General features: G+C 38.3%; 1 protein-coding gene across 4 annotated transcripts in view; it reads left to right on the top strand.

Moving 5' to 3' along the window:
• The window catches only part of BCL11B (BAF chromatin remodeling complex subunit BCL11B), a 91,056-nt gene extending 78,639 nt beyond the window's left edge, over window positions 1–12,417 (top strand). For all 4 annotated transcript variants that reach the window (XM_041476333.1, XM_041476331.1, XM_041476334.1 and 1 more), the window contains one exon: window positions 10,406–12,417. In XM_041476333.1, coding sequence (XP_041332267.1) covers window positions 10,406–12,417 — 2,012 coding nt within the window. The remainder of the gene's footprint in view (window positions 1–10,405) is intronic.
• Window positions 12,418–24,334: the final 11,917 nt, after the last annotated feature.

Here is a 24,334-nt window from a genome sequence, read left to right as displayed (position 1 = left end):
TACCATTTGTGGCACGTCGTATTGATTCGTCTTAATTGCGGTGCAGAAAAGAACATTCAGTTGCTGATGACTTTTGTACTCTGTGACAAGTCGGCTGGAGTTATTCTAACACTGCAGTTGGTTAACCTGAACAGACTGTCGTGCTCAGAGAAGGAGAAAACCTTATCTTCAGTAGCATAAACTATAGTATCATTTCCTGGCTTTACTCCTTTCTATCTTGATGGAGCGTCCTTTTTTTTTATTTTATTTTAAAAAAATTATTATTATTATTATTCCCTGAAAACAGCAGCCAAAGAATTGGAGGGAAAATAGAGCTTCATTGAATCAATCCAATTCACATTCTTACCTAGTTATTCTCTGCAGTCTCCCTCCCTACACTTCCACCCCCATATCTTTTTAAAAAAAATCCAGGAACATCTGACCAGCTTTCATCTAAGGGAGTGAAAATCAGTGAAACTTGTCCTTGAGGATCCATCTCCAGAACCATTAGTTCAAGAGATTTATTATGTATATTCTGTAAAAAGCTGTGGCTTCTCCTGTGCATAAGCCCACAGTCTTAGCTGGCTGTAATGGTTTGATTTTTGTCAACTCTCTGCTCAAATAGGTTGCTGAATACCTTTGAAAAAGTGCTTATAACATGCATAAAAGATAAATATTTCATCTGAAGGAAAATACTTTGATGCTCCATGCAATTCTCTAACATTCATAAGGTCCAGTTTTTACCCTATAATTGCCTATCATTATACACAATTTACATATTCAAACATTCTCTACAAACCTTAGTCTAGCATGTTTTTATTACAAATTCAGATCAAGGGAATAACCTTTAACTTCAGAGACAAATGAGACAAATTTACAAGTGCATGTCTGCTGTTTTCTTGTGTTTTATAAATCCCTGCAGACCTGAACACTTTTGCTATAACGCCACTCTGAACAATATACATATATTACTACTTGTTTGTAGTGCTTCGGTAATGAGTCCCCTTTGTATTAGATAACCTATATAATTCAGCATCTAGGCCCTCCATAACGTCAATTATCTCCTCATAGCTAAATGTACATTCCATTAAAACAAGATTTACAGCCTTTACAATACTTCTTAGGCTTGAATGTGGAGATTTTGTGGATTTAAAGAAGCAGAGATGGGAGTTAGCATTTGTTAAAGAAGAAATGAATTAAAACAAAAATGCTATTTTATTTAGTAACTATGAATAGACACCTAATACCCTTAAGAAATACTTGTAGTAAAACAGACAGAAGTACTCCTGGGGAAAAAAATCCCAGGAAAATTTGTTTTCACCCTTTGGCTTTTTTTATTGTTTTCTAATTTAGTCTTTGCTTTTCCATTATATGACATGGACAATTTCCTTCATGTACCCTCCATTTAGTTCCTATTCAGATTACTGAGAATTCTTGACTGTAAGTTGAGAAAATGGCACCTTAGAAGTCTGCGGGAAAAAAAAATCCCAGCACTTGCCAGTTTTCAAACAAAACTGCTTACAAGAAACTGATTTAAAGGGAAGCTGCTGGCATATTTCATATGTTGTAGAAAAGACTGACATTATTTCAAATGCATTTGAATACCTTATGCAAAGGAAAGGCCTAAAAGTGTCCTTGAGAAGTACAAGGGTTTTTCATGAGTGCTGTAAATGGGATCCTATATATTAAACCACCAGCCATGGGTAGTCCTATGGTCTTTTAATCTCACGAGTGGGTACAGTGCCCCTCGTATCACCGTCCCCATTTTAGCTGATAGTTTTCACTATTTTATGCTGCATGTTTGTAAAACATCTGTTCAGTCTGCTAGTTGATGTTTTAGGTTCAAAGAAACTATCTAAAAGACACAAAGCTGTTTAGATGCTAAAGGTGGAGTTAGTTGAAACTGTTGTATCACAAAGGGCTAATTTAAAAGTTAACTCATTCACTATTGATCTTTTAATATTGATTTTCCTGTTTGCTCCTTACTTTTCGCACTTCTCCCTTCCTCTGCTTTATAAATTGCCTTTGCATTTTAGATTTAACACCAATTAGGAGAAGGTGTTCAGAGATGACAAACATGTTTTTTATCTTCGATTTAAATTGTGCTTCTGGGTAAAAATCCCTGTGTCACAAGTTCCAACTTCTGCAACCCATTTTTCTTTCCTTTTCTGCACTAAGTAAAAGCATTTATTATACTTCTGTAGGCTGAACATTAACTTCCAGTAAGCCAGAAGCTCTTTTAAGGAATGAGAAATTGGACATGCAGAAGGAAGTTGCCCAAAATGCCTATTGACATTTTATACCTAAAAATATAATATTACCATTTTGTAATGCACTAGAAATTAAACTGAGCTGTACATTTGGTTCATTTATGTGAATCTGGCAGTACAGATCTGAGGTATGATTAAGTCTCACAGAAAATGGGACCATTGAACGCAAGCTGCTTCAGCCAAAGGTCGCCCATGTCCATTAAGAAGCAGGAAGCATCTGTTTGTGTTATGCATGGCTGTAGTCTGCCTGCAGCCTCCTCCTTTTTTATAAGTATAAATGCCAGAGAGGACATATAATATGCTTCTGGGGAAAGTTCAATGAAAAAAACCAAATGAATTGCAACTTGGTATACTTATGTAAGTCCAGTTAAGATCCTTGTTAGTGACAAGCTGGTATGGCTTATCTGGAAAAATTTGAAAAAGTCTGCATTGGTGATCATCACAGCTACTTTGAATTCATAGCAGGGTAATTCAAATCAGAGTTTGGCAAGGTGTATCAGCTTGATATCACTAAGACTTTCCAGGATTCATGATCTTTGTTCTTGGAGTTCTGAAAGGTTGGCTGTAGATAGCATGACAGTCTGACTTCTCAGCTCTGTATTGGTAATTAATTCATTTGGTTTTCCCCTGATTTAATAAAATAATTAATTTGGCAAAATAGATATTTATTATTACAAGAGTGACAAACAGATTATTTGCAGTTCTGCCTCATAGGAAAAAATGACTGCTGTAATGGCTTCAGAAAATAAAATAGTTTCCCAAAAGTGGGACAGCACTTAATCCACCAAAACTAGAGTTTGACAGTTGGCTTTAGCACAGGAAGAATTAATAGTACATTGCTAACAGTAGTGTAATATTAATATTTTTTTAATATTTGTGTCAACCAGTACTACTGTAGATATTTTCCAACAGCTAGGAAATGCTCTCAAGAATATTCACATCACTAATCAAAATCAGTGCAGGGAATGATAGGGTCTTGTGGGGTATGTAGGTTCTCTTGGCATAAAGCTTCTTGCATAATCTCTGTTGAGAGCTTGCAGTCTCACTAGTCAAGGTAGAAAGAGGATGGGGAAAGCTGTAAAACATACAGGCAGTGTGTGGGAGAAGAATATTACATGAAGTCGTGATTTTTCTTCTGTTAAAGATGGCACTGGAGGAGATAGGCTATCAAGAGGCAAGGTAGGAAAAGAGAACAGGGCCTTGTATGGGAGGAAATAGGATTCTATAACTGAGAAGTAACACCTCACGATTACTTCTTTCTTCAGACACCCCTGATTTTCCATCCACCTCTTAAAAACATTTCATTTTTGTTTCCTTGTCACAGTCTTTCCTTTCACTGGCCTCATCCTGAGATTCCCCATTTCCAGATGATGACAGGCCCTGTGGCCCCTCATGCTTGGGCTTTTACACCTAAATCTTCATCTACTGTTGACTGAGATGCACTTCAGGTTGGCTGAGATTTACAGGAGACCAGAGCTGTTTATCTGAGCGTAGAATTGGAGGTGCGTGGGTTGTGAGACTGCAGGCGACTTGTTAAGTCATAAAATACCAACTTTAGCTCCCAATTGACACTAACTTTATGAACTGTTGGTGATAGTCCCCGTAACCCTCAGCAGGATGTGCTGCAAGACTCTTGAGCCCTTTCTTTAGATGAGGCAGTATAGCAATGGCTGAACTGTGTTAACTCTGGGGATGGAATTGTTCTTGTTTTTCATCTTCAGTTCTTGCTGCCATCAAAACAGAATTAATGTTAAGAGAGGTGGAAAGAGGTATGGGACCTTTATGTCTGTTATTTAAAGCTAGTGACTGGCATTGGACTGGCAGTGGTGATTCACACCCAGACTTGGACCCTACTTTACATTTCTGTCTTAATTTTTATTGAGACTGTCAGTCCTTCTGAAATGGAGGTAGCAGCACTTTCAAACAGCTCAGTGAATGTAAGGAGGGAGTGTAAAACTCTCAGTATTGTGTGTGCTTAGATAGTGTTTATTCTATTATAAACATAGGTGAGTAAAAGTTCTTGCTACCTTGGAAAATTTAAAGTTATAATATGGCTTACAAAACCCCTTCAGAGTAAAAACATATATTACAGATATTTTTGCAGACCCCATCAAGGACCAAGCATGAACTGATATAGGTCACAGAGCAGATCAACACTGCAGACACCTGAAAAAGCATTTGGCCCTTGTCTGGGTGATCTGTCAAACTTATGATGATATATTTTTTTCACCATGCAACATTAAATCTTTCCAGTATTTAATGCCCTTCTTTTTAATGTCAGCTGGTCTTATAAGGAGACTTGTTAAAATTGTGTTCTCAATTATGGCATTTTAATTTAATAATAATTCAATTAAAGGTGTTTTTTTTTTTTTTTTATGGAGCATCCATGCTACTTTTATTGGTATTATTAGAGTAACCATCATAATAACAAGGAGTAATTATTTAAATGTTCATTAAAAATCAAGTGGTGGAGAAGAGAGTAATATTGAAGGAAAGATTGTAGGAACCTGATACATGTCTGCTCCTGAGTGCTACAATAAAGGGTGCCCTTTCTTTAAAGCTTGCAAGTGTCTGCTTTTCCTGAACTTCTAAAGGTACAGTAAACCAGCATTAAAATTCCGTAATGTTTTTATTGCTGCAGTTGTAACTTTGTAAAATGGAACCAGAAACATTATCTGGAAAGTACTGCTAGAGGTAAGGAATGGCAGTGGTTATATGGACCTGACTGCAGGTCCTCACCACAGTCCTGGCAGGGGTTATGGGTGGTTGATTAAAATGAGGGAGAGTTCATTCCCTCTTACTGCTAATGGAATTATTCAGGCATGCTGAGGGGAGGATTCGTAAGGCACTGGATGTCACTGTAGCTCAGCAGAAAATAATGAATTCTCAACAGTTCTTATCTCACACTGATTATTGTTTGATGGTATCCAGAATAACTGAGGATATTTTGAGGGAAATTTTTATCTCCAGGGTAAAGGCGCTCAGCATTCAGGGTACATATAAAGTTATGTACCAACTGGGCAAGGAAGATCTGCATATCACTAAATGATACAAGTCAGACTGCAAGGGACAGATAAGTCAGGGATTCAGCTGACTGGTGCAGAGGGGGGGAAGTCTACAGACCCAGTCTAGTCTTGTTCTGACCTGTGTTTTCTCACTGTCTCCTGTAAGGGCAGAATTTGGGAGGCAGGGTCTGAATTCAGCTTTGTTTAGAGCTGTTCATGAAAGAGAAAAAGGCTCATTATTGCACTGACATTTTGAATGGAACATAATCTGTCATGCACTAATCAAGGGAACACATTTTAATATTTCTGGAAAAGACCATCTTTTTGTCATAATATGCAGAAAAGGCAACAGTGTTCAATAAGTTCAAAGTTTATAATGACCTGCTTTGGGAGAAAATACTAGAGAGACTTTTAATCTCCCAGGTAAAAATACAGCAAGATCTAATTGTTGGGAGTTGTACTCAGCAATTCAAATTGGAAAGGCAACTTTTTTTTTCATACGGAAAATGGTCACTGACTACTCCAATACAAAGTGAATTGTCCCTCAACATTTCCAAATCAAACTGGGAGAAGAGGATGCTAAAAGACAGAAAGTGGTTCAGCTGCAAATCCTTGGGTTGGATAATAACTGTGAGGTGCAGACTAACTTGTTTCCTGTGTTTTGCATGTACATCTGGGTAGGACAATATATCAAGATCTTAAATTGCATGAAAAAAGATTTAGATTAGGCACTTGGGGAATCTTGATGATGGTAAAGGAGAGAAGGAATGAGGTAGACTTGAAAAAGATTGTAGGCTCTCCATTTGGTGGCCTTTGAAGCAGGATATTGGAGCAGCTGGCATAGATATGAATAGATTCATAGATATGGACATGTGGTGACAGGACAAAGAGGGAACTAAAAGAAAGTGGGTTTAGATCAGATATTAGGAAAAAATGAGGTTGGTGAGGCACAGGAACAGGTTACCCAGGGAAGTTACAAATGTCCCATCCCTGGAAGTGTTCAAGGCTAGGCTGAGCAACCTGATCTAGTGAAAGGTGCCCCATGACAGAAGGGCTAGAACTGGATGAACTTTGAGGTCCCTTCCAATCCAAACCATTCTATGACTCTATTATCCATTGGGTGAGGAATTGGATGAGGTCAAACCTTAGGGTTTATTGTAGTCCTCTCATTCTTTAATTTCACAATGCCTCCTAGCCTTTAAATGGTATTTCTGAATACCTGAAATACCATTTCAGTAGGTCTTAGTAGTAGCCTTAGTAGGCTTCAGCCCTACAAACCTCTATCATGTCTAAACTGGCAGTATTTGTTTGGCTTTACTGTAACCTGGAAGCTACAATTGATTGCTCAGGAGTTGTGACCTGGATGTTTCATCTCTGTACATACACCCTATCTACAAACTACTGTAAAAATAAAGAATTATACTTCAGCTCTCAGCCCTGAAATTCAAGCCTAGTTACAGACTAGGATTGAAACCATGTGCAATTCACTGAACAGTATTAATGAAGTCTTGGCTTGTGTTTGACTCTAAGAACATGAATAATTTCAACACTATCCAACAGAGCACTTCAGCCTATGCTTGTTTCACTGATGTTGATTACTCACATGCTCAAAGTGAAGCACATGCTAAAGTGATAAAGACTGCATATGGCAAACACTATATAGGTAGTTGTCATAAAGTGGGTATTTAGACAGACTTCAGTGCAGGTGGCAAGGGATTAAGATAGCTATATATCAAAAATAGCCTTATAACAAAGACTTTTATAGTGTAGGTGCCTTATTAAATATAAGGATCATTCTTGAGCAATACATGGCTGTTTCTGGGCATGTTTAAAATATTTAGCAAGTTTTTGAATATAAAAATTTTCAGAGTGGATTTTCAAAGACTTTTTGACATTGTTCTGTTCTTAAAAGTGAGCATCTACATTGCTCAGGGCAACTTTTAGGCAAGATAACCAAGAAGTGATAATATGGTAATTAACTTTTTTTTTTTTCTATTTTTTTTTTAAAGGGAGTCTGGGGAGAGTCTTTGAGGGCTGTGAAAATACATATATATATAGGTATGCATATATGAACATTCATGAATCAGTCAGAGATTAGTAGCCAGGTAGCCTACAGTCAATTTTGCTGTTGTGCTGAGGTCTCCTGAAGAGGAGCCCTGAGGAACATAAAAGCTAAACAAAACAAACAAGGGAGAGAAGATCTATGGCTGCTAGCATATAGATGTTAGATCACTAGTAGCACTAATTTTGTCTTTTTGAAAGAAAACTAAAAAGGTGGGGACTTACTTTTCTGTCTTGAATTTCATGGAGGTGAAGTTTTGGCCAGCAAAACAAATCAAAATATCTTAGTTCCATGTAACATGTAATAGCAAGCATCCAGCCAGCTGCCATTTTGAGGGTAATTTTTTTAATCAGCCATTTCAGTTTTAGGTTGGCCTTGATCCTCAGCCTGCTCAGGAATTTTCCTTCTTACGTATGTGCCTTTTCTGAAGTAAACATGTTGCTGTTGTTGTCGCCTAATACACAGCTGCTTTCTTCCTCCTGTCAGTTCTTGAGCTAAGCAAAGAGAATGCATGCACATACACAGACACTCAATCGCTTTATTTTTTTAAAGAAAAAACCCCCACAACAAAAAAAGAGTACATGCTGTGACTTTAAAAATGAAAGAATTGAACAGCTGTGGGTAATAAATCGATTAATTAGAGTGGATAAAGTGAAGGTGAAGGGTGCAGAGCACTCTTTAATTTGAAGATATATGACCTTGTAAGATGCTGCACTTCATTTGTTATTAGATCACACTTCGTAAGGGGCTTTATTAAAATCTATTCTAGGGTGAGCTGAGGTAAAACATATTGTTTAAAAAAGCTTTTGACAGAGTATGTTATATACTTTAGTCTGCTTCAGTGATTTCTGTCACTTTTTATACTACACGTGTTGCTGTACAAGAAATGTTAAAGGTCCAGACATTTTCATAATATTTCTGTAAGAAACAGAAATTTAAATATTTGAAGTAATAATGGGAGCATTTACTGTTGCTTTGGCTGCAAAGCTGACATAAAACTTCCTAACTGCCTCAGTGCTGAGTAGATTTTTAAGGGATAATGTATGAGTTCCTTTCCATGTTTGTATGTGGCTTTCATTAATGTCAATAGCAGTTACGGGCACTTTTTTTCCAAGCCAAGGGCATTTCCCAAACTTGTTTTTTTTTTTCCAGTAGTGATTGTTAGAAATTAATCAAAGCAACTGTATCTGGCCCATACAGACACAGAGTGTGGGGCCAGGGTATGAGGGCCACATCAGCCAGGCAGAAATATCTACTGTATTGTGTACATTTTTTATTGTCTGTGAAGAGACAGCTTCAGTGAAATCAGGGTTTGAAGCTGCTATCCACAGCAATAGCCCACTAAATCAATAAGTGCATGAAGGTTTGCACCACATTATCACCTACCTTTGTAAATAAGTCTCAATCTGATACATGCTTTTTCCTTTATGCTGTTATGGATGCATATTGGTTGATAAGATTAAATAAACTGACAGGCTGATATGTAGGCAGATAATCTTCTAGCCTCCTTGTCTAAGGTTTTGTAGGTTTTGTTAGCAGCAGTCATTCCTGCAACAGCCAGAAGAGGGGAATTCAATCAGCTTCTCTTGATGTGCCCAAGTTTAAATATTTGTTTTTTTGTTTTTGGGTTTTTTTGGTCTGCTATGAGTCATTCCTCTTTACAAGGTAGTTTCGATAATATGGTTCTGTTCACTTTACAAATGCTTTAATTTTCAAGCTCGTGCAACAGGATTTTGGGAATGGCACAGTGCCCCTTCTAGAAAGGCTCTGTTAGTTCAGCTTTGGATTTGAGCTCCTGTGGAGGGGCTGAATCAGCCATTGCTTGGGTCCTGGTTCTGTCATGGGTCAGGCAGAAGCTTGGTTCAAGTACTGAGCTTTCAGGAAGTTTAGTGCCTTTAGGTTCAGTGGGGCCATTGCTAGACAAAATGTGTGCTATCATAAAAAATCAAGCAAGCAAGAAATTAATTTTTGATTTTCCAAAATGGTCAGGTTTTTTTTCACGAAACCTCCAACTCATTTAAAAACAAACAACAAAACAAATCCTGGATCATGATTTTCAAGTTGACACATATTTATGAATTTATCAGCGTCTTGGAAAGGCTTTGAAAAAAGGAGTGGGGGCAAGGAGGGAAATGCTTCTTGCAGATACCACATAGTTTACATTGTGCCCAGGACCGGAATTTTCTAGCTAGCAAAATTATGACCGTGATGCAGACTTGTCCACACCTGTCCTTTATGTAAAGCTGAATCAAGGTTAAAGGAATGCTTTCCACCTTTATGCAGCTGTTCCAAAGGCTAGAAAAGCAAACAGAACAGTGTTTTTGGCTCTGGTGAGCATTTCTGCATTGGAGGGCAGGCTCAGGCTCAGAAATTCTTGGGACCTGGTTCAAGCATGGCCCGACATTTGTTACTGTTAATTGCAACTGTGCTGTCGGCTTTGATTACCGGATGTTTCATTTGAGTGGCTTCTTGGTGTTTTGGCAAAAAGAACGTCAAAGTGGTTTATGCAAGGGTATGTTTTCCAAGCTCCTGTTGACTTGAATAGGACTTTTGTGGCTAAATAGCTACATAATATTTTAAAAATGGAAGTGCTGGCATGACTTAAGCATGTATAAATTAAATTCAGCAAGATCTCAGGGGACTGCTGAATGAAGTATATAAAATGAGAGCGTGAAAATGACACTAAAGGTCCTTACAGGTGCCTTGTAAAACCTACCACACCGCATTTTTCTTGGTTTTTGTCCGTAGTCATAAATCCCTTGAAACAAATTCCTTTTTGTGGAATAAACACATGAAAGGATTTGGATCCTTACACGTCATAAAAGAAGGTTTTATTTGCAAATTAGAGGATGTAAACCTATATAGCACAAATGCGTATGTGTGATATTTGTCATACATGTTAAGTGAATAAGTGCGGTGAGTAAATGTGCTGTTCAACAATTTATATCAGTCAATACGTTGCAATTAAATCCTTCTTTCAGAAATGCCAAGGAGGAAGTGTGTTAACAAAATAAAGTGAATGCCAACTGTATTTAAATGTTCTCCGTTGTATTATTTTTTAAGTGTTCTTTCTGTTTTTTCTTTTATAGGTAAAGATGAGCCTTCAAGCTATATTTGCACAACATGCAAGCAGCCTTTTAATAGCGCTTGGTTCTTGCTTCAGCATGCCCAGAACACACATGGATTCCGCATCTACCTGGAAACAAGCCCTTCAAACAGTTCCCTTACTCCACGCATCACCATCCCTCCTCCTCTGGGACCGGAGACTGTTGCACAGTCCCCGCTGATGAATTTTCTTGGAGACAACAACCCCTTCAACCTTTTGCGCATGACAGGACCCATCTTGCGTGAACACCCTGGCTTTGGTGAGGGTCGGCTCCCAAACACGCCTCCGCTGTTTAGCCCACCGCCTCGTCATCATCTGGATCCACATCGCCTTAGTGCCGAAGAAATGGGGTTAGTTGCCCAGCATCCCAGTGCCTTTGACAGAGTTATGCGTTTAAACCCCATGGCAATTGAGTCCCCAGCGATGGATTTCTCCAGAAGGCTTCGAGAGCTGGCAGGAAACAGTTCCACCCCTCCGCCAGTCTCACCCAGTCGCACCAACCCTATGCATCGTCTGTTGAATCCTTTCCAGCCGAGTCCTAAATCACCTTTTTTGAGCACCCCGCCACTGCCCCCCATGCCCCCCAGCAGCACTACGCCTCCCCAGCCTCAGGCCAAGAGCAAGTCCTGTGAATTTTGTGGGAAAACATTCAAGTTCCAGAGTAACCTTATTGTGCACCGGCGCAGTCACACAGGAGAAAAACCCTACAAGTGTCAGCTCTGTGACCATGCTTGCTCCCAGGCCAGCAAGCTAAAACGCCACATGAAAACGCATATGCATAAAGCTGGCTCCATGACGGGCAGGTCAGATGATGGACTGTCCACCACTAGTTCCCCTGAGCCAGGCACAAGTGAGCTCACTGGAGAGGGACTGAAATCCAGTGAGGCAGATTTCAGGAATGAGAGCGATCCTTCCCTGGGCCATGACAACGAAGAAGAGGAGGAGGAAGAGGAGGAGGAAGAGGAGCTTGAAAATGAGAGCCGGCCCGAGTCGAGCTTTAGTATGGACTCAGAGCTGAGTCGTAACCGAGAAAATGGCTCCAAGTCACTGCCAGATGAGAAATCCCTTGTCCTGGGAAAAGTCATTGAGAATGTAAGTCTAGGTGCCATTCAGCAATATAATGACATGTTAGCTGAGAAACAGAAGAGGAGTAGCTTCATGAAAAGGTCCTCTGACCAGCGAGACTTGTGTCCTCGAGACCTCTGTCAGAGAGATCCGGGTGACGAAGACTCAGTGGTAGGAGAGCTGGACCGCACTGAGGAAGGTACGGTCAATGGAAGAAACTTTGGCCCGGGTGAACCCTTCCCAAACTTGTTCCCCCGCAAGCCAACACCTATCACGAGCCCCAGTTTAAACAATTCCTCTAAAAGAATAAAGGTAGAGAAAGATTTGGACTTGCCACCAGCAACGATAATACCTTCCGAAAACGTTTACTCCCAGTGGCTGGTAGGGTATGCAGCATCGCGGCACTTCATGAAGGATCCGTTCCTCGGATTCACAGACTCCCGACAATCCCCCTTCGCGACCTCTTCCGAGCACTCATCGGAGAACGGGAGCCTGCGTTTCTCCACTCCGCCGGGGGACATGCTGGACGGGGGGCTCTCAGGGCGCAGCGGCACGGCCAGCGGAGGCAGCACCCCCCACATCAGTGGACCCGGCCCCGGGCGACCCAGTTCGAAGGAAGGACGCAGGAGCGATACATGTGAGTACTGTGGCAAGGTCTTTAAGAACTGCAGCAATTTGACGGTACACCGTCGGAGCCACACTGGAGAGCGGCCTTACAAATGCGAGCTCTGCAACTATGCATGTGCCCAGAGCAGTAAGCTGACGCGCCATATGAAAACGCATGGCCAGATAGGGAAGGAGGTCTACCGCTGCGACATTTGCCAGATGCCCTTCAGTGTTTACAGCACCCTGGAGAAACACATGAAAAAGTGGCATGGAGAACATTTGCTGACAAATGACGTCAAAATTGAGCAGGCAGAAAGAAGCTAAGGCCCCCCCCCACCCATCTCCCTCCCCGCCCCCACCTCCGCTAGGTTAAATTTCAGGGGTCTAGGTAACATTTTATTTGTACAGTTTAACTATTGCCAACTGAGAAAAGATGACCTAACTTGCCTCCGTAAACATAACTTAGCATAACTATGGTAAGGTGCCAGACTTTGGCACTTAAATATAACCTGTGTCTACAAAGTTCTATTAAACCCGAGGGTTGATTAAGGCAGTAAAAATTGTGGAGCCTTTTAACTGTGCAATAATTTCTGTATTTATTGGGTTTTTGTAATTTTTTGGCATGTGCAGGTACTTTTTTTATTCTTTCTCTTTAAATTTCTTTTAAAATTTTGTTGGGTATCCCTTTTTAATTTTACCCAGTCGTAGCCTGAGATTACTTGCATTGTAGGAGAGAAACATATCTTTTAAAATTATAATTTTTGGGCCGCTGCTTTGTTGAAATTTAAGCTAAGTGTGTGTAATTTCTTGTGAGGAAGCCAGCATTTGAACTGAAATCTCTCTTTTTTCTTTTTTCTCTTTCTTTCTTTCTTTCTTTCTTTCTTTCTTTCTTCTTTCTTTCTTTTCTTTCTTTCTCCTTCCTTCCTTCCTTCCTTCCTTACTTCCTTCCTTCCTTCCTTCCTTCCCTTTTTTCATTCCTCTTCTTAAATAACCTTGAAGATTAGGGAAAACAAAATTGTACAGCGAATAACAATCTTTAAAATTAGCACTTTCTTTCGAAATTGGATCAAATACATAGCACTGACAATGTCGCTGAAGATAGAGGCCTTTTCTAGATGAATTTCAGCACTAAAGTTGTGGCAACAAAAAAGACATAGATGCAGAAGGCTGCTACACTCAAAACCCAGAAACATCCTTAATTGTGCATTACTATAGGATAGTTTCTTCTTAAAAGCTATGGCAACATAATGATGCCAGTTTGTCACTTTCTGGAGTGTTTTTCCCTCCTTCTTCCCCTCCTGTGACTCTTCCCAGAGACAATAAAAGTACATCTTGAGAATTTTAATATTATTTTCAAACCTCAGAGGAGCCAAATGCCATCTTTTTTTTTTTTTCTTTTAAAACCACAAAATCGTAAATTTGAATTTAGGACATCTACTTTAGTCCATATGTGCTGTAGTTGATTACTAAAAGATAGGAAAGTGTGAATTTCTCAATGAAAAGCCTCAACTCAGGCATTTGGTTTATGAATAGGAATATTAGAACTATCTTAGATGCTGTACAGTGATGTTATTATAAAGAACGGAAAAAATAAATTCACGTTGATTTACCTGTCTTGGCAAGATTCTGCTCCTACCGAAGTCGGTAAGATTTTTTCCAACCTAATTAGGAACAGAATGAAATTGTATTCAGATAAAAGCATTATGACAGAGAAAAATTAAAGCAAAGAAAAATGCACCTGCTCTACTTTCAAATTCCAAATTTTTAAAAGCCTTTTTCAACTAATATTAGCAAACAGTAGACAATTATGGTTAGACATTTTAATTATGTTGACCCGCACTTTAAATCTTTTGTTTGTGGTTACGAGAAAAATGGCTTCTCAACAAGAAATTACATCATATTCTACTTGGCCCAAAGGTGGGTTAAACTGTAACGGAACAGCTGAGATTAAGTGTCAGTGTTGCTAAGCATGGCATTCACAATACTGGCACTATAAAGAAAAATAAATAAAAATAATTTATTGGACAGTTTTTCTACTGCCATTCAATTTGACGTGAGTGCCTTGAAAACTGATCTTCCTATTTGAGTCTCTTGAGACAAATGCAAAATGTTTTTGTGAAATGGAAAGACTTTTAAAAAAAAAAAGTAAAACAAGAAAAGTACATTCTTTAGAAAAAAAAAAGAGCCACATTTACTTAAAAAAAAAAAAATTACTGGTTGAAGATAGTGGACATGAAAATGCCATAAGACCCAATCAAATGAAGATGTATACCCAGCACAACTTCGGACATACATTAGCTGAATTATTCTCAGCCTTTTTTTTTTTTCAGGACAACGCTGCTTAGGAAATGGAATGGAAATGATTTACTGCTGAATTAAAACTCAAATGACACAAATTATAAGTTGCTATCATTGAATGAGAAAAAACAATTCAGGAACAACGGCTAATTTTTTTTTAAAAGTTAAATTTAGTGCACTCTGTCTTAAAATACGTTTACAGTATTGAATACATACAAGGGTAAAAAAGAAATTGTGTGTATGTGTGTTTGAGCAATCTTTTTTTTTTTCAAAGTTTGCTTAATAGGTTATTAAAAAAATGCCATAATGGCCATGTGTATATTGTTTTCTTTTGGTGACGGGGTTTTAGTATATATTATATATATTAAAATTTCTTGATTACTGTAAAAGTGGACCAGTATTTGTAATAATGGAGAATGCCTGGGCATTTTACAAAACCAGAAAGAAAAAAAAAAATTTCTTTTTTCCTTGAAAATGTTGCAGTAAAATTTAAATGGTGGGTCTATAAATTTGTTCTTGTCACTGTAACTGTAAAGTCTTGAGTTTTAGTAAATTTTTTTCTGCCTTGGGTGTTGAATTTTTATTTCAAAAATGTATAGAATCTTGTATTCGGGGATTAAAAGGTGATTGCTACACCATGTAGAAAAAGTATGTAGAAAAAAGTGCTCAATATTGTTATTGCTTTGCAGAAAAAAAAAATCACGTTTCTGACCTGTACCTATTTTTCTCTTTTTTTCTCCCCTTTCCCCCTTCCCTTCCCCTTCTGGAATGGATATTGATATTGGTTGATTCATATGATGTAGGCACTTGCTGTATTTTTACTGAAGCTTGTAATTTTTTAACTGTACGCTTGTCCTTTTAAAGGGATTTAATGTACCTTTTTGTTAGTGAATTTGGAAATAAAAATAAAAACAAACAAACAGGCTGCCATAATATATTTTTTTAATTTGGCAGGATAAAATATTGCAAAAATAAAAAAAAATTTGTATGTGAAGTCCTTATTGTACAGGAAAAAAGGGGGTTGTTAGACGACCTTTGAGTAAAAGAAACAAAACAAAATAATTAAGTGCTTTTTTATTTTACTTTTTTTTTCTTGTTGTCGTTCACAAATAATTTTAGTTGTATATATATTTTTTGTCAGAAATGGCCTACAAAAAAGTGCTGTTCCCACAGGGCTCTAAATAACTTCAAAGTTGCCTGGACCCCTTGCATCAAGGTTTTACCAGGTATGGTTGAACCAGGCTGGATGGATATTGCCTATTTGTGTGAAAAGAAATTCCGTTCCTGGAAAGGTGTCTGGGGTGACATCCCACAGCTTCCCTGCAGATTTGAGAGAGAGAGAGGAGATTTCTTCCCCTCCTTCCAAACAAGAAGATGTCCAATACATCTTCCATCTCCTGGCCAACTCCCACTCATTGCTCCTCACACCCTGCCACTGCCCTCTGGAAGAAAGTCTTTTTATAGCAAAAAGTGAGAGCTGCTTCATCACTTTGACATAAAATGGTGAAAAGGCCTGCTGTTGGTACAGCTGTAATCGGGTTGCAGTAAAATTAGTCCAGGCACAGCCCTCCTCTTCCCTGTCAGAACAGGATCGACTCCGTGTACAGGTCTTGCCAGTCCATGTTATTAGCTGCTTTGCTGCTGTTCACTTCTAATTGTACATTCCATAAATTTCTGAATGTTTGAGGGACTGGGATGAAATCCTGTACCTTTTTATGTCTCTCTTCTTTGCAGTTATTTTTCTCTCTCTCTCTCTCACTCTCTCGCTTTTGGGTCGAGGGGAAGACGTGGCAGAAGAGGCACTAATGCTTTAGTGAAGGGGAGGAGAAAATGATCACAGCTCTTGCAGAAAATGACGGTAAAACTTAAAACAAAAACAAGAAAAAAATATATTGCCATGCCAAATTATTCTGCTTTCATCATTGCAGAACCACTGGAGCAATTGGAGAGGCATCGGTGTGACAGTAGGGACAGTTTGGTCCACCTTATCAGATAGACACATACCTTCCTGGCTTGAATGTCGCACCCTTAAGTCTTCTGGACAAATTCTGTATCTCAATTAAACTGATATTAATCAGGAATTATTCATCACTCTTAGTCTTGGATTTTTCCAGCATAACTGAGGTTGGAATGTGGTCCCTTAAAGGCACATTTTCACTTTTTGGTGAAAATTCAGATCTCTGGCTTTTGTATAAATCCAATCATGCCACAGAACTCAGAAGAATCTCTTAGACTTGCATCAGTGCAACGAAGATCAGAAGTTAACTGCACATTTTCAGTCCATAATTCATTGATTGAAGAAAGAATTTCACTTTTCATTTTATTGTAGGTTGTTTAGGAATTTCAGTCTCACTGTTGTTTTTAATTATCCAGGATAGCTAACACCAGCACTTGTCTAATTTTGTGACTTAGATCACTGAAACTAACAATAAGTCACCCAAAAGCACAAGGGTTGTGTTTCTGCAGACTGTAGTGATACTGAAATGGCCCTCCTTTTCTTCTTGCTTAGAAGAGCCGTGGTTTACTAGGCCATAAGCACAATATAACATGGACATAGCTAGAATGCTGCCGTAGTTGTTTTCACACTTTTCGTTTTACATTTTTTTTAAGATTGAATTTATTACTTTCCTTGTGTCTAGTCTTGCTGCCATTGAAGTCCAGAACAAAACTTCAGTTGACTCCCTGGCAACAGGACAGGTGCAGAAACCTGGTTTTGGAAAGAAAAATAGAAATTTTTAAGGAAAGGGTCAAAAAAATCAGCATTTCATCCCAGTCCTATGTAAAAGACAGTCCAAGGTTTTGTTTATCACAGGCAAACTCATTTTTATGGTGCTCTTTGTATTTTAGAACTGCAAAGCAAAGTAACATTGATTTAAGTTGTTTGCATTTGTACCGGCAAGGCAAAATATTTTTATTACCTTTTTCTATTACTTATTGTATGAGCTTTTGTTGTTTACTTGGAGGTTTTGTCTTTTACTACAAGTTTGGAACTATTTATTATTGCTTGGTATTTGTGCTCTGTTTAAAAAACGAGAGCACTTTTTTTTTTATTATGGATAAAATGTTGAGATGGCTGGAGGTCATTTCAATATGGCTTAGTGAAATATTTATTGTTCCTTTTATTCTCTGTACAAGATTTTTGGCCTCTTTTTTTCCCCTTATTGTCACAATGTTGAGTTCAGCATGTGTCTACCATTTCATTTGTACGCTCGTTCAAAACAACGTTTGTTCCAGTTTCAAGTTATAAAAATAAATTGGACATTTGACTTGATCTCCAAATCTTGTCTTTACTGTTTTTTTGAGATGGAGGGGTGGGAAGGGGAAAAAGAAGGGAGCAAGGGGTTGAAGCCTCAGTACAGATGATAGAGTTCCTGCCATATTTTCTGTCAGTTCTCATGGGAGTCCATCAGGAGAGAAATCTTGTTTGAGGATATATGAGACCCTGAATGATGCTAAGCAGACGCTCAAGTCCTGCTTACATCCCTTGGACTTAAATAGAATGCAAGGTATTTCCTGAATAGGGGTCTTAAGAGAAAGTGGTAGAATAATTCTTGAAACAGACACATTTCTCATACAAAATTGTGTTATGTTTGGGGACATTATCTCAGTTTTCTGAAGGTGCTGAGAAGTACTTTGCTCGTGTTTTTTTCCTTCCCTCCCCATAAATGTAACTGTATGGTGTATGCACTCAGGTTTGTTACCATGTTCTGCTTTTTGGATGCCAATGCAAATAGAGAGAACACTTACAAATTCAACCAAGACCTGAATTTGGGCCACAGACTATATTATGTGAGAAGTACCAAAATGTAACTGCAGCTAAACATCTGCTCCTCCTTCTCAGCTAGGGGCAAAGACATGAACATTCAAAGGCAGAATTTTGCACAATTTGCATTTTGAGGATAGAGCTGACAGCTACAGGCAGTTCACTGTCCTGATGCTCTTTATCAAGCCAACCTGTTAGCTAATGCAAGAAAATCTTAAATAAGAGAATTATTATTCAAACCATTATTGGAAAGCTTAGGAAAGATTTGGAGTGTTGGAGACCAGATTCTGGTTTCCTGGAGGCCTTGGTCCAACAAACCATGTAGCAGGCTTTTGATTCAAAGCAGGCAGGTAATTGAAATTCATTTCAAAGGAACTGCTCCTGGACTTTAAAGTATTTGGCTCAACTCAGAAGTCAGGAGGGGAAGCTAAGTGGTGTGTGCTACAGAAGAGCTCCTACAGATGGTCCCTTCCTGATCTCAGGCTCCCTGAATCTACAGTCTAAATTTAGGTATGTGTGTAAGCGCTTTGCTGGATCAAGGCTTCAGAGTGATATAAAAGTTACGGGCTTTGAAAAGTTGCACTCATGAAAAAACAGTGAAAATGAAGTCAGAGCCCGACGCTGACAATTATATTGGGCAATAGTTCACGCTATAATTTCCCAAATGCCATGTTCATTTTGGATGCCTTCTGAAGTGAGCTGTGAGGGCTGTTACATTTTACTTCTAAGTTTTGTACAGTTTGCATTTGAATGGGGTGTTTTTGACACCCCATAAACATGACTTCACTCCAGCTTTACACTGCCATGTCATTTTGCCGGCTGTAAAGACGCTGCAGGCCTTGCAGATGTTGATGTGGTTCTTGAAGATTTAGCAGCAGCAGCCAGTGCTGTGCATGGCAGCTTGTGGCTGGGAGGGGTTGGAGATACAAGGGGTCTCTGTCTACTGCCTCTGCTAGGGAAAGTGATATATGCCTGGCAAGGAGAATCCTGGACCTCCTGGAAGTTGTAATGCCTTAACTCATCACCACTGGATATGCTAGAACTTGTCTGTCAGAGCCCTGATTACCCACATACATTGGCATGAAGGGAAAAAGTAGAATTAGGCCCCTTTGACAGAGAAAATGTGAGAAATCACACAAATAAAGCTGCAAACAACTAAATCTAAATGAGTCTCTTCGTGACATCCTTGGATTGGTTACTCCTGTTTCACACAAGCTTGTGTAATCCAAGAACTCCATTATAACTGGTAAAGGAAGAGGGCTTAGAAAAGTCTTTGTGAAATACAAGTGAAACCAATGTATTCAAACTTTGGTATGAAGGGAGAGGTAATTAAACTCAGCATTGTAATTATAATGAAAAATTGTTATAAAGGAAATTTGATTTCTCAAGGTCCTTATTCTTGACACTGGTTGTACACCATATTACCTCTTTTACTCATTTTACATTTACATTTACTCCTGATTATCAGGAGCATTCCATGGACTTGAATCTGGTTTAGTGGTTTTGTGTACATAAAACTTACATAAACAATAGGAACATACAACAGAACAGCAGTGGTCATTGAACTCCAAGACAATAACTGAGATTTTTCCATCAGAAAGTTGAGTCCAAGAGTTACATTTGGCCTACCAAAGGACAGAAGGATGCCATGTGATCTGTACGCCCAATTAAAACAGCTTGAAAACCAAGCACCCAAAATGAAAGGCTTGTGAACAGACCAATAATTACGCACAAAAATCATTCAGGAAATAATTCTGAATAATGAATATATTTGAGAAAATTGTGATCTATTTGCAGACAACTTGTAAGCAAAAAAGAAGCGGCATTTGCCTAATAGTTGATTTGCTCTGAATTATTCTCCTAGCTCAGCTAAACACTGACCTTTAGCTACTCAATGACAACATGCATTTCATTGTCTAGCAGATGACACACCATTCTCTGAGATCACACATGTGAGAGATGGAAAAGACCAGTTCACTCCATTTGCCAATGCTTTACCAATGCAAGATTATTTCTTTCAGTACATTTCCGAAACAAGCTTTTATGTAGAACAGAATCAAATGTAATTGTACACTGGGAAAAAAAAAAAGGTTGGTAGGAAAAGATTCTTCATCCAGTCTTGTCACTGTCCATTTCCCCATGGCTTTAACAACAGGTACTAAATTTACTGAGAGTGGACACACAATTCAGGGTTTTGTTGGACTGCAGTTTGATGGTGAGACTAGTTTAAAAAAAAATCTGTTCTGATTCTTCTACTTCCCAGACTAATGAGGAGACCATTGCATTATATGGACAAGGTATTGATTCATAGATTACTTCCTCTGCACAAAAGTTAAGACACAAGTTTCCTTCTATGTGTATCTTTTAAATTATTTCTTATTCTGTCAGGATATTTGTGACAAACTTCCGGTGCAAGTGAAGATCACTTTTATATTTTCAGATAGAGCTGGAAGTGCCTGTGCTGATTATGGTAGAAATCATAGGTATCATCCGAGAACATAAAAGCTAATGAGAATGTGAAAGAAAACAATGATGACTTAATTGTTCCTGAAAACTGACTATGAATTACAGTAATGCAAAAAAAAAATATTGCTCTTCAAAAATGTTTTTGACTTAAAGAATAGATACCCAATGAACAACATGTTAGATGTGTGTAGGTGTGCAAAAACAATGTATACATCTCTCTGTGCCTAACTTAGATATTTGTGTACCTGTAGAAAGCTAGAGTATAATAGTGGTTTCATCTGAATTTCTCCTAATTAACAGAAAAGTGTAACTGAGCTCATTTTAGTCCACCACATTATGCTCTCAAGATTGCCAGTCACTTTAGTGACTGATTTAAAATAGATATTACAATGATAAATGAAGACCTCTTGCTTCCCTGCTAGAAATCACAATTGGAGCACCTATTGCATGTGGACAATGTCTATATAACATTCTATGAGACACTATTAAAATAGCTAAAATGCTATTTTTCACTAGAAACCAATAGATCATAAAGCAAATTCAATGACTAGCCAAGATAATTTGGTACATGCTAAATTTCCATAGCAAAATAACACTAGGAGGTATGTTGATAATTCTTTCCCCCACTGTATTTATTAATTCATATGTGAAATTCATATAAAACTACATGTGGGACTTCACTCACCAAGTTAAATAGGTCTTCCCAACAGGGTGATATGTAGAGAGACGAAGTGAAACTAAAATAAATTAGGAAAGCCAAGGAGACATGAAGCACAGAACAAAGAACTCAGGACAAAATCTCATTTAACTCCCTGTGGTGCAATGTTGAGAAGAACTGTTGGAGTGAAAAAAGAGGCCAAAGGAGTAGAGTCTTCATATAATATATTTCCAATGTGAACCAGAACCAAAACCAAGGAAAATTGATATTGATAGCAATAGTAGTTTCTATTGGTGATGTGGCTGAAGCAATCTAATCAGAATCCAGACACTTATTACAGAATACTTTGAATTCTTAACAATGATGTAACATAATGCAGCTTCACAGGGAAAAGCATCATTCCAGCAAAATACTCCCAAATGACTGACAGAATGAAATGACACAGTTACAGAATTAGGAGAGGTAAGGAGATGTTGAGAGATATAAACAAGGGAGAAAATCATGTTTCACATGGTAATCATGTTCAGATGAAAGGAATGTGTTGGAGGATCATTGATGAATCAGGACTGTTAGACATTTAAAAATATCTAAGTGAAATGGGATTTTAAATTGCATTTTAGAGGTAACTTGAGTTCTAAGACCCACTGATTTTTAACAACCTTTGTATTTCCAAATGAATATTGAAAAAGGCAGTGGTCCAAAGCTATTTTAGAAAAAAATTCTTGTCATAGGTATTATTCTTCTCATATTCAAATGGCTTATATTATTGCTTTTAATGTCTGAACATTTTAGAGGAATTGAAATGCCAGATCTATCCTGTTTCAGTTTGTGGTTTAACCTCATCTTTACTAAAGAGAGACATAACTCCTAACTCCCCATGTTTCTGGTGGAGAAACCCATCACTGTACCCAACAGATAACTCAAAATTCAGGGTAAGCAGCACATGGCCAAGACAGTGTTTTAACAATTTCACTGGATATGAAAGGCTGCAGAATTATCTTCAGATCAATAGGGCTTGTAAGTGTTGCAATAGTCCTATGAAACTCTTGGAATGACACCCTGGTGGATACCACTCTCTACCTGCAGGAGGTTGAAATTTAGATGTGCAATTTGGTTTATTGCACAGACTTGAAGTATGAAATCTTAGCTATTTAACATGCCCAATCTACAAGTGACAAAAAACATGAACTTTCTTGTTGAGGGAAACACATTTTTAGTCAAAAATTCATGTCTCTGCGTGAAAAATGTTCTCTGATGGAAATGTTGCTATGTATGCACTAGTTTTGAAGTTTGATATGTGAAACATTTGCAGTTTACTCCTCTGCCATAATTTATTTTTTTCTATAAAAGAATGGCAGTATAGCTCTCATAGGTGCTCCTTGTTCCCTCTAGTGCAAAGTCAGGTTGATTAACCACATCTCTGCTGGCAGATCAAGCTAATCAGAGAAAAATAGAGGACTTCAACAGTACAATTTCAATTGGCACACCTTATTCTGCATTATGTGTCTGATGATAGCTGTAGAATGTCTTGCCCATCCATCACTCAGGGATACTCCACAGCAGATGTATGCAGAACAGTGGTAATGACCTGTGGAGATGGGGCTATGTCTATGAAGAAGGATTATCTTTCCAGATGTGGATTTTAAAAACGTTTTTTTTTTCTTTTTTTAGTAGTAAGTTAGAGAAATGAGTTTTCTAATTCTGCTTTGTGGAGGAGCAAACTAAAGTGGGATATGTGCTGATGTAAATCAGCATTGCTTTGTTGTGCCAAGGCTATCCAACTCATCTTGGTAAATGGTTTTAATATTGGATATATTTTTTAAAAAGAGTACCATGTTCTTCAGACTTTTTAAAGCAAGAGATGTTTTAAACCAAATTACCTGATTGCTTTGTGATACTGAGTGTCATTTCCCAATAAGTCAATCCTCAAAAAAGAGTGAATAGTGCAAAGCAGTAACTCTTGGCAAATTAAGTCTACTGTCATGTCAGTAGGAACTTCTGTGAGGTATGTGAATGATCAGCCAGCAGAATGAAGTAACTTTTTTGTCATTTCAGTCTGATGTAATCTCTCAAGCAATTTTTCCCAGAAGTATATACTTGTCTTGATATGCAAAAACCTTGGCCAGAGAGTTCACATGATTTTCCATACTCAGACTCCTTCTTTTGTTAGCTGTTATTCCAATGTGATTTCATGTTACCACTTTAACCTGGTGATGAATGATTCCTCAATGTAAAATCAGTATATTTCTCTTCACCATGCCGTTTTCCCACAGATGAGGTTTCAGCCCTTCTTTCTCTGGCTGGGCAAGACTGGACATTGATTTCTCCCTAAACTGCTAATGTGAAGTAATTTGTACAGGTAATTGTGCCTCAAGTGAAGTTTCTTGATCTGTGAAACACTTCTGGCCCAGGGGTCTGGTGATCTGCTTCTGCAGTTGTCCCACATAATAGCTGCTTAAGTGAAATAGGAGCTTAAAGAAAAATGAATTGAGATCCTCTGGGCACAAAGGACACCAGAACAACCTGCATACCTACAAGTAAAGTGTTGTTCAGCTTGCCTCTGTGTCTACCAGCCAAATATCATATCTCAGTTTGCTTGTATTACTACACACTCCCAATTTTCTTTTCAAGGAACCTTTTCTGTTCAGGAAGAGAAAGACACATACAGCTCGAGGGGAACAAAGTCATCTTGGAGGAGCCACTCTCAAAATAGAGCAGGTTTTAAGGGGTCAGTACTAGGGCCAGTTCTGTGCAATTAAATTTAATTTCATGACATCCTTAGGTGATAGAGTGAAGGCAATTTATTATATTTGCAGACCAAACCAGGTTGTGAAAGATCAACACCGTGTTGAAGGCTGGTGGTGGTGTTCAAAGTGATCTTAATATTTGACTAATTTACTAAACAGCCATTGGTCAGAGAAAAAAATAAAAGGATATGAAGGGCCATAAGTGACAGGGAGACAGCAATATGCTCTTGCAAAAAGAGAGACCACTATGGCATTTATCAACCAGAGTAGCCTGTAAATGGTGTGATCTGCACTCTGCCCAGCATTGGT

Source organism: Pyrgilauda ruficollis, unplaced genomic scaffold (genome assembly GCF_017590135.1).
Source record: "Pyrgilauda ruficollis isolate IOZ18807 unplaced genomic scaffold, ASM1759013v1 scaffold38, whole genome shotgun sequence".
In the NCBI taxonomy this organism is placed as follows: domain Eukaryota; kingdom Metazoa; phylum Chordata; class Aves; order Passeriformes; family Passeridae; genus Pyrgilauda; species Pyrgilauda ruficollis.
Note: the sequence above shows the minus strand (reverse complement) of the source record. Positions and strands in the feature narration are given on the sequence as shown.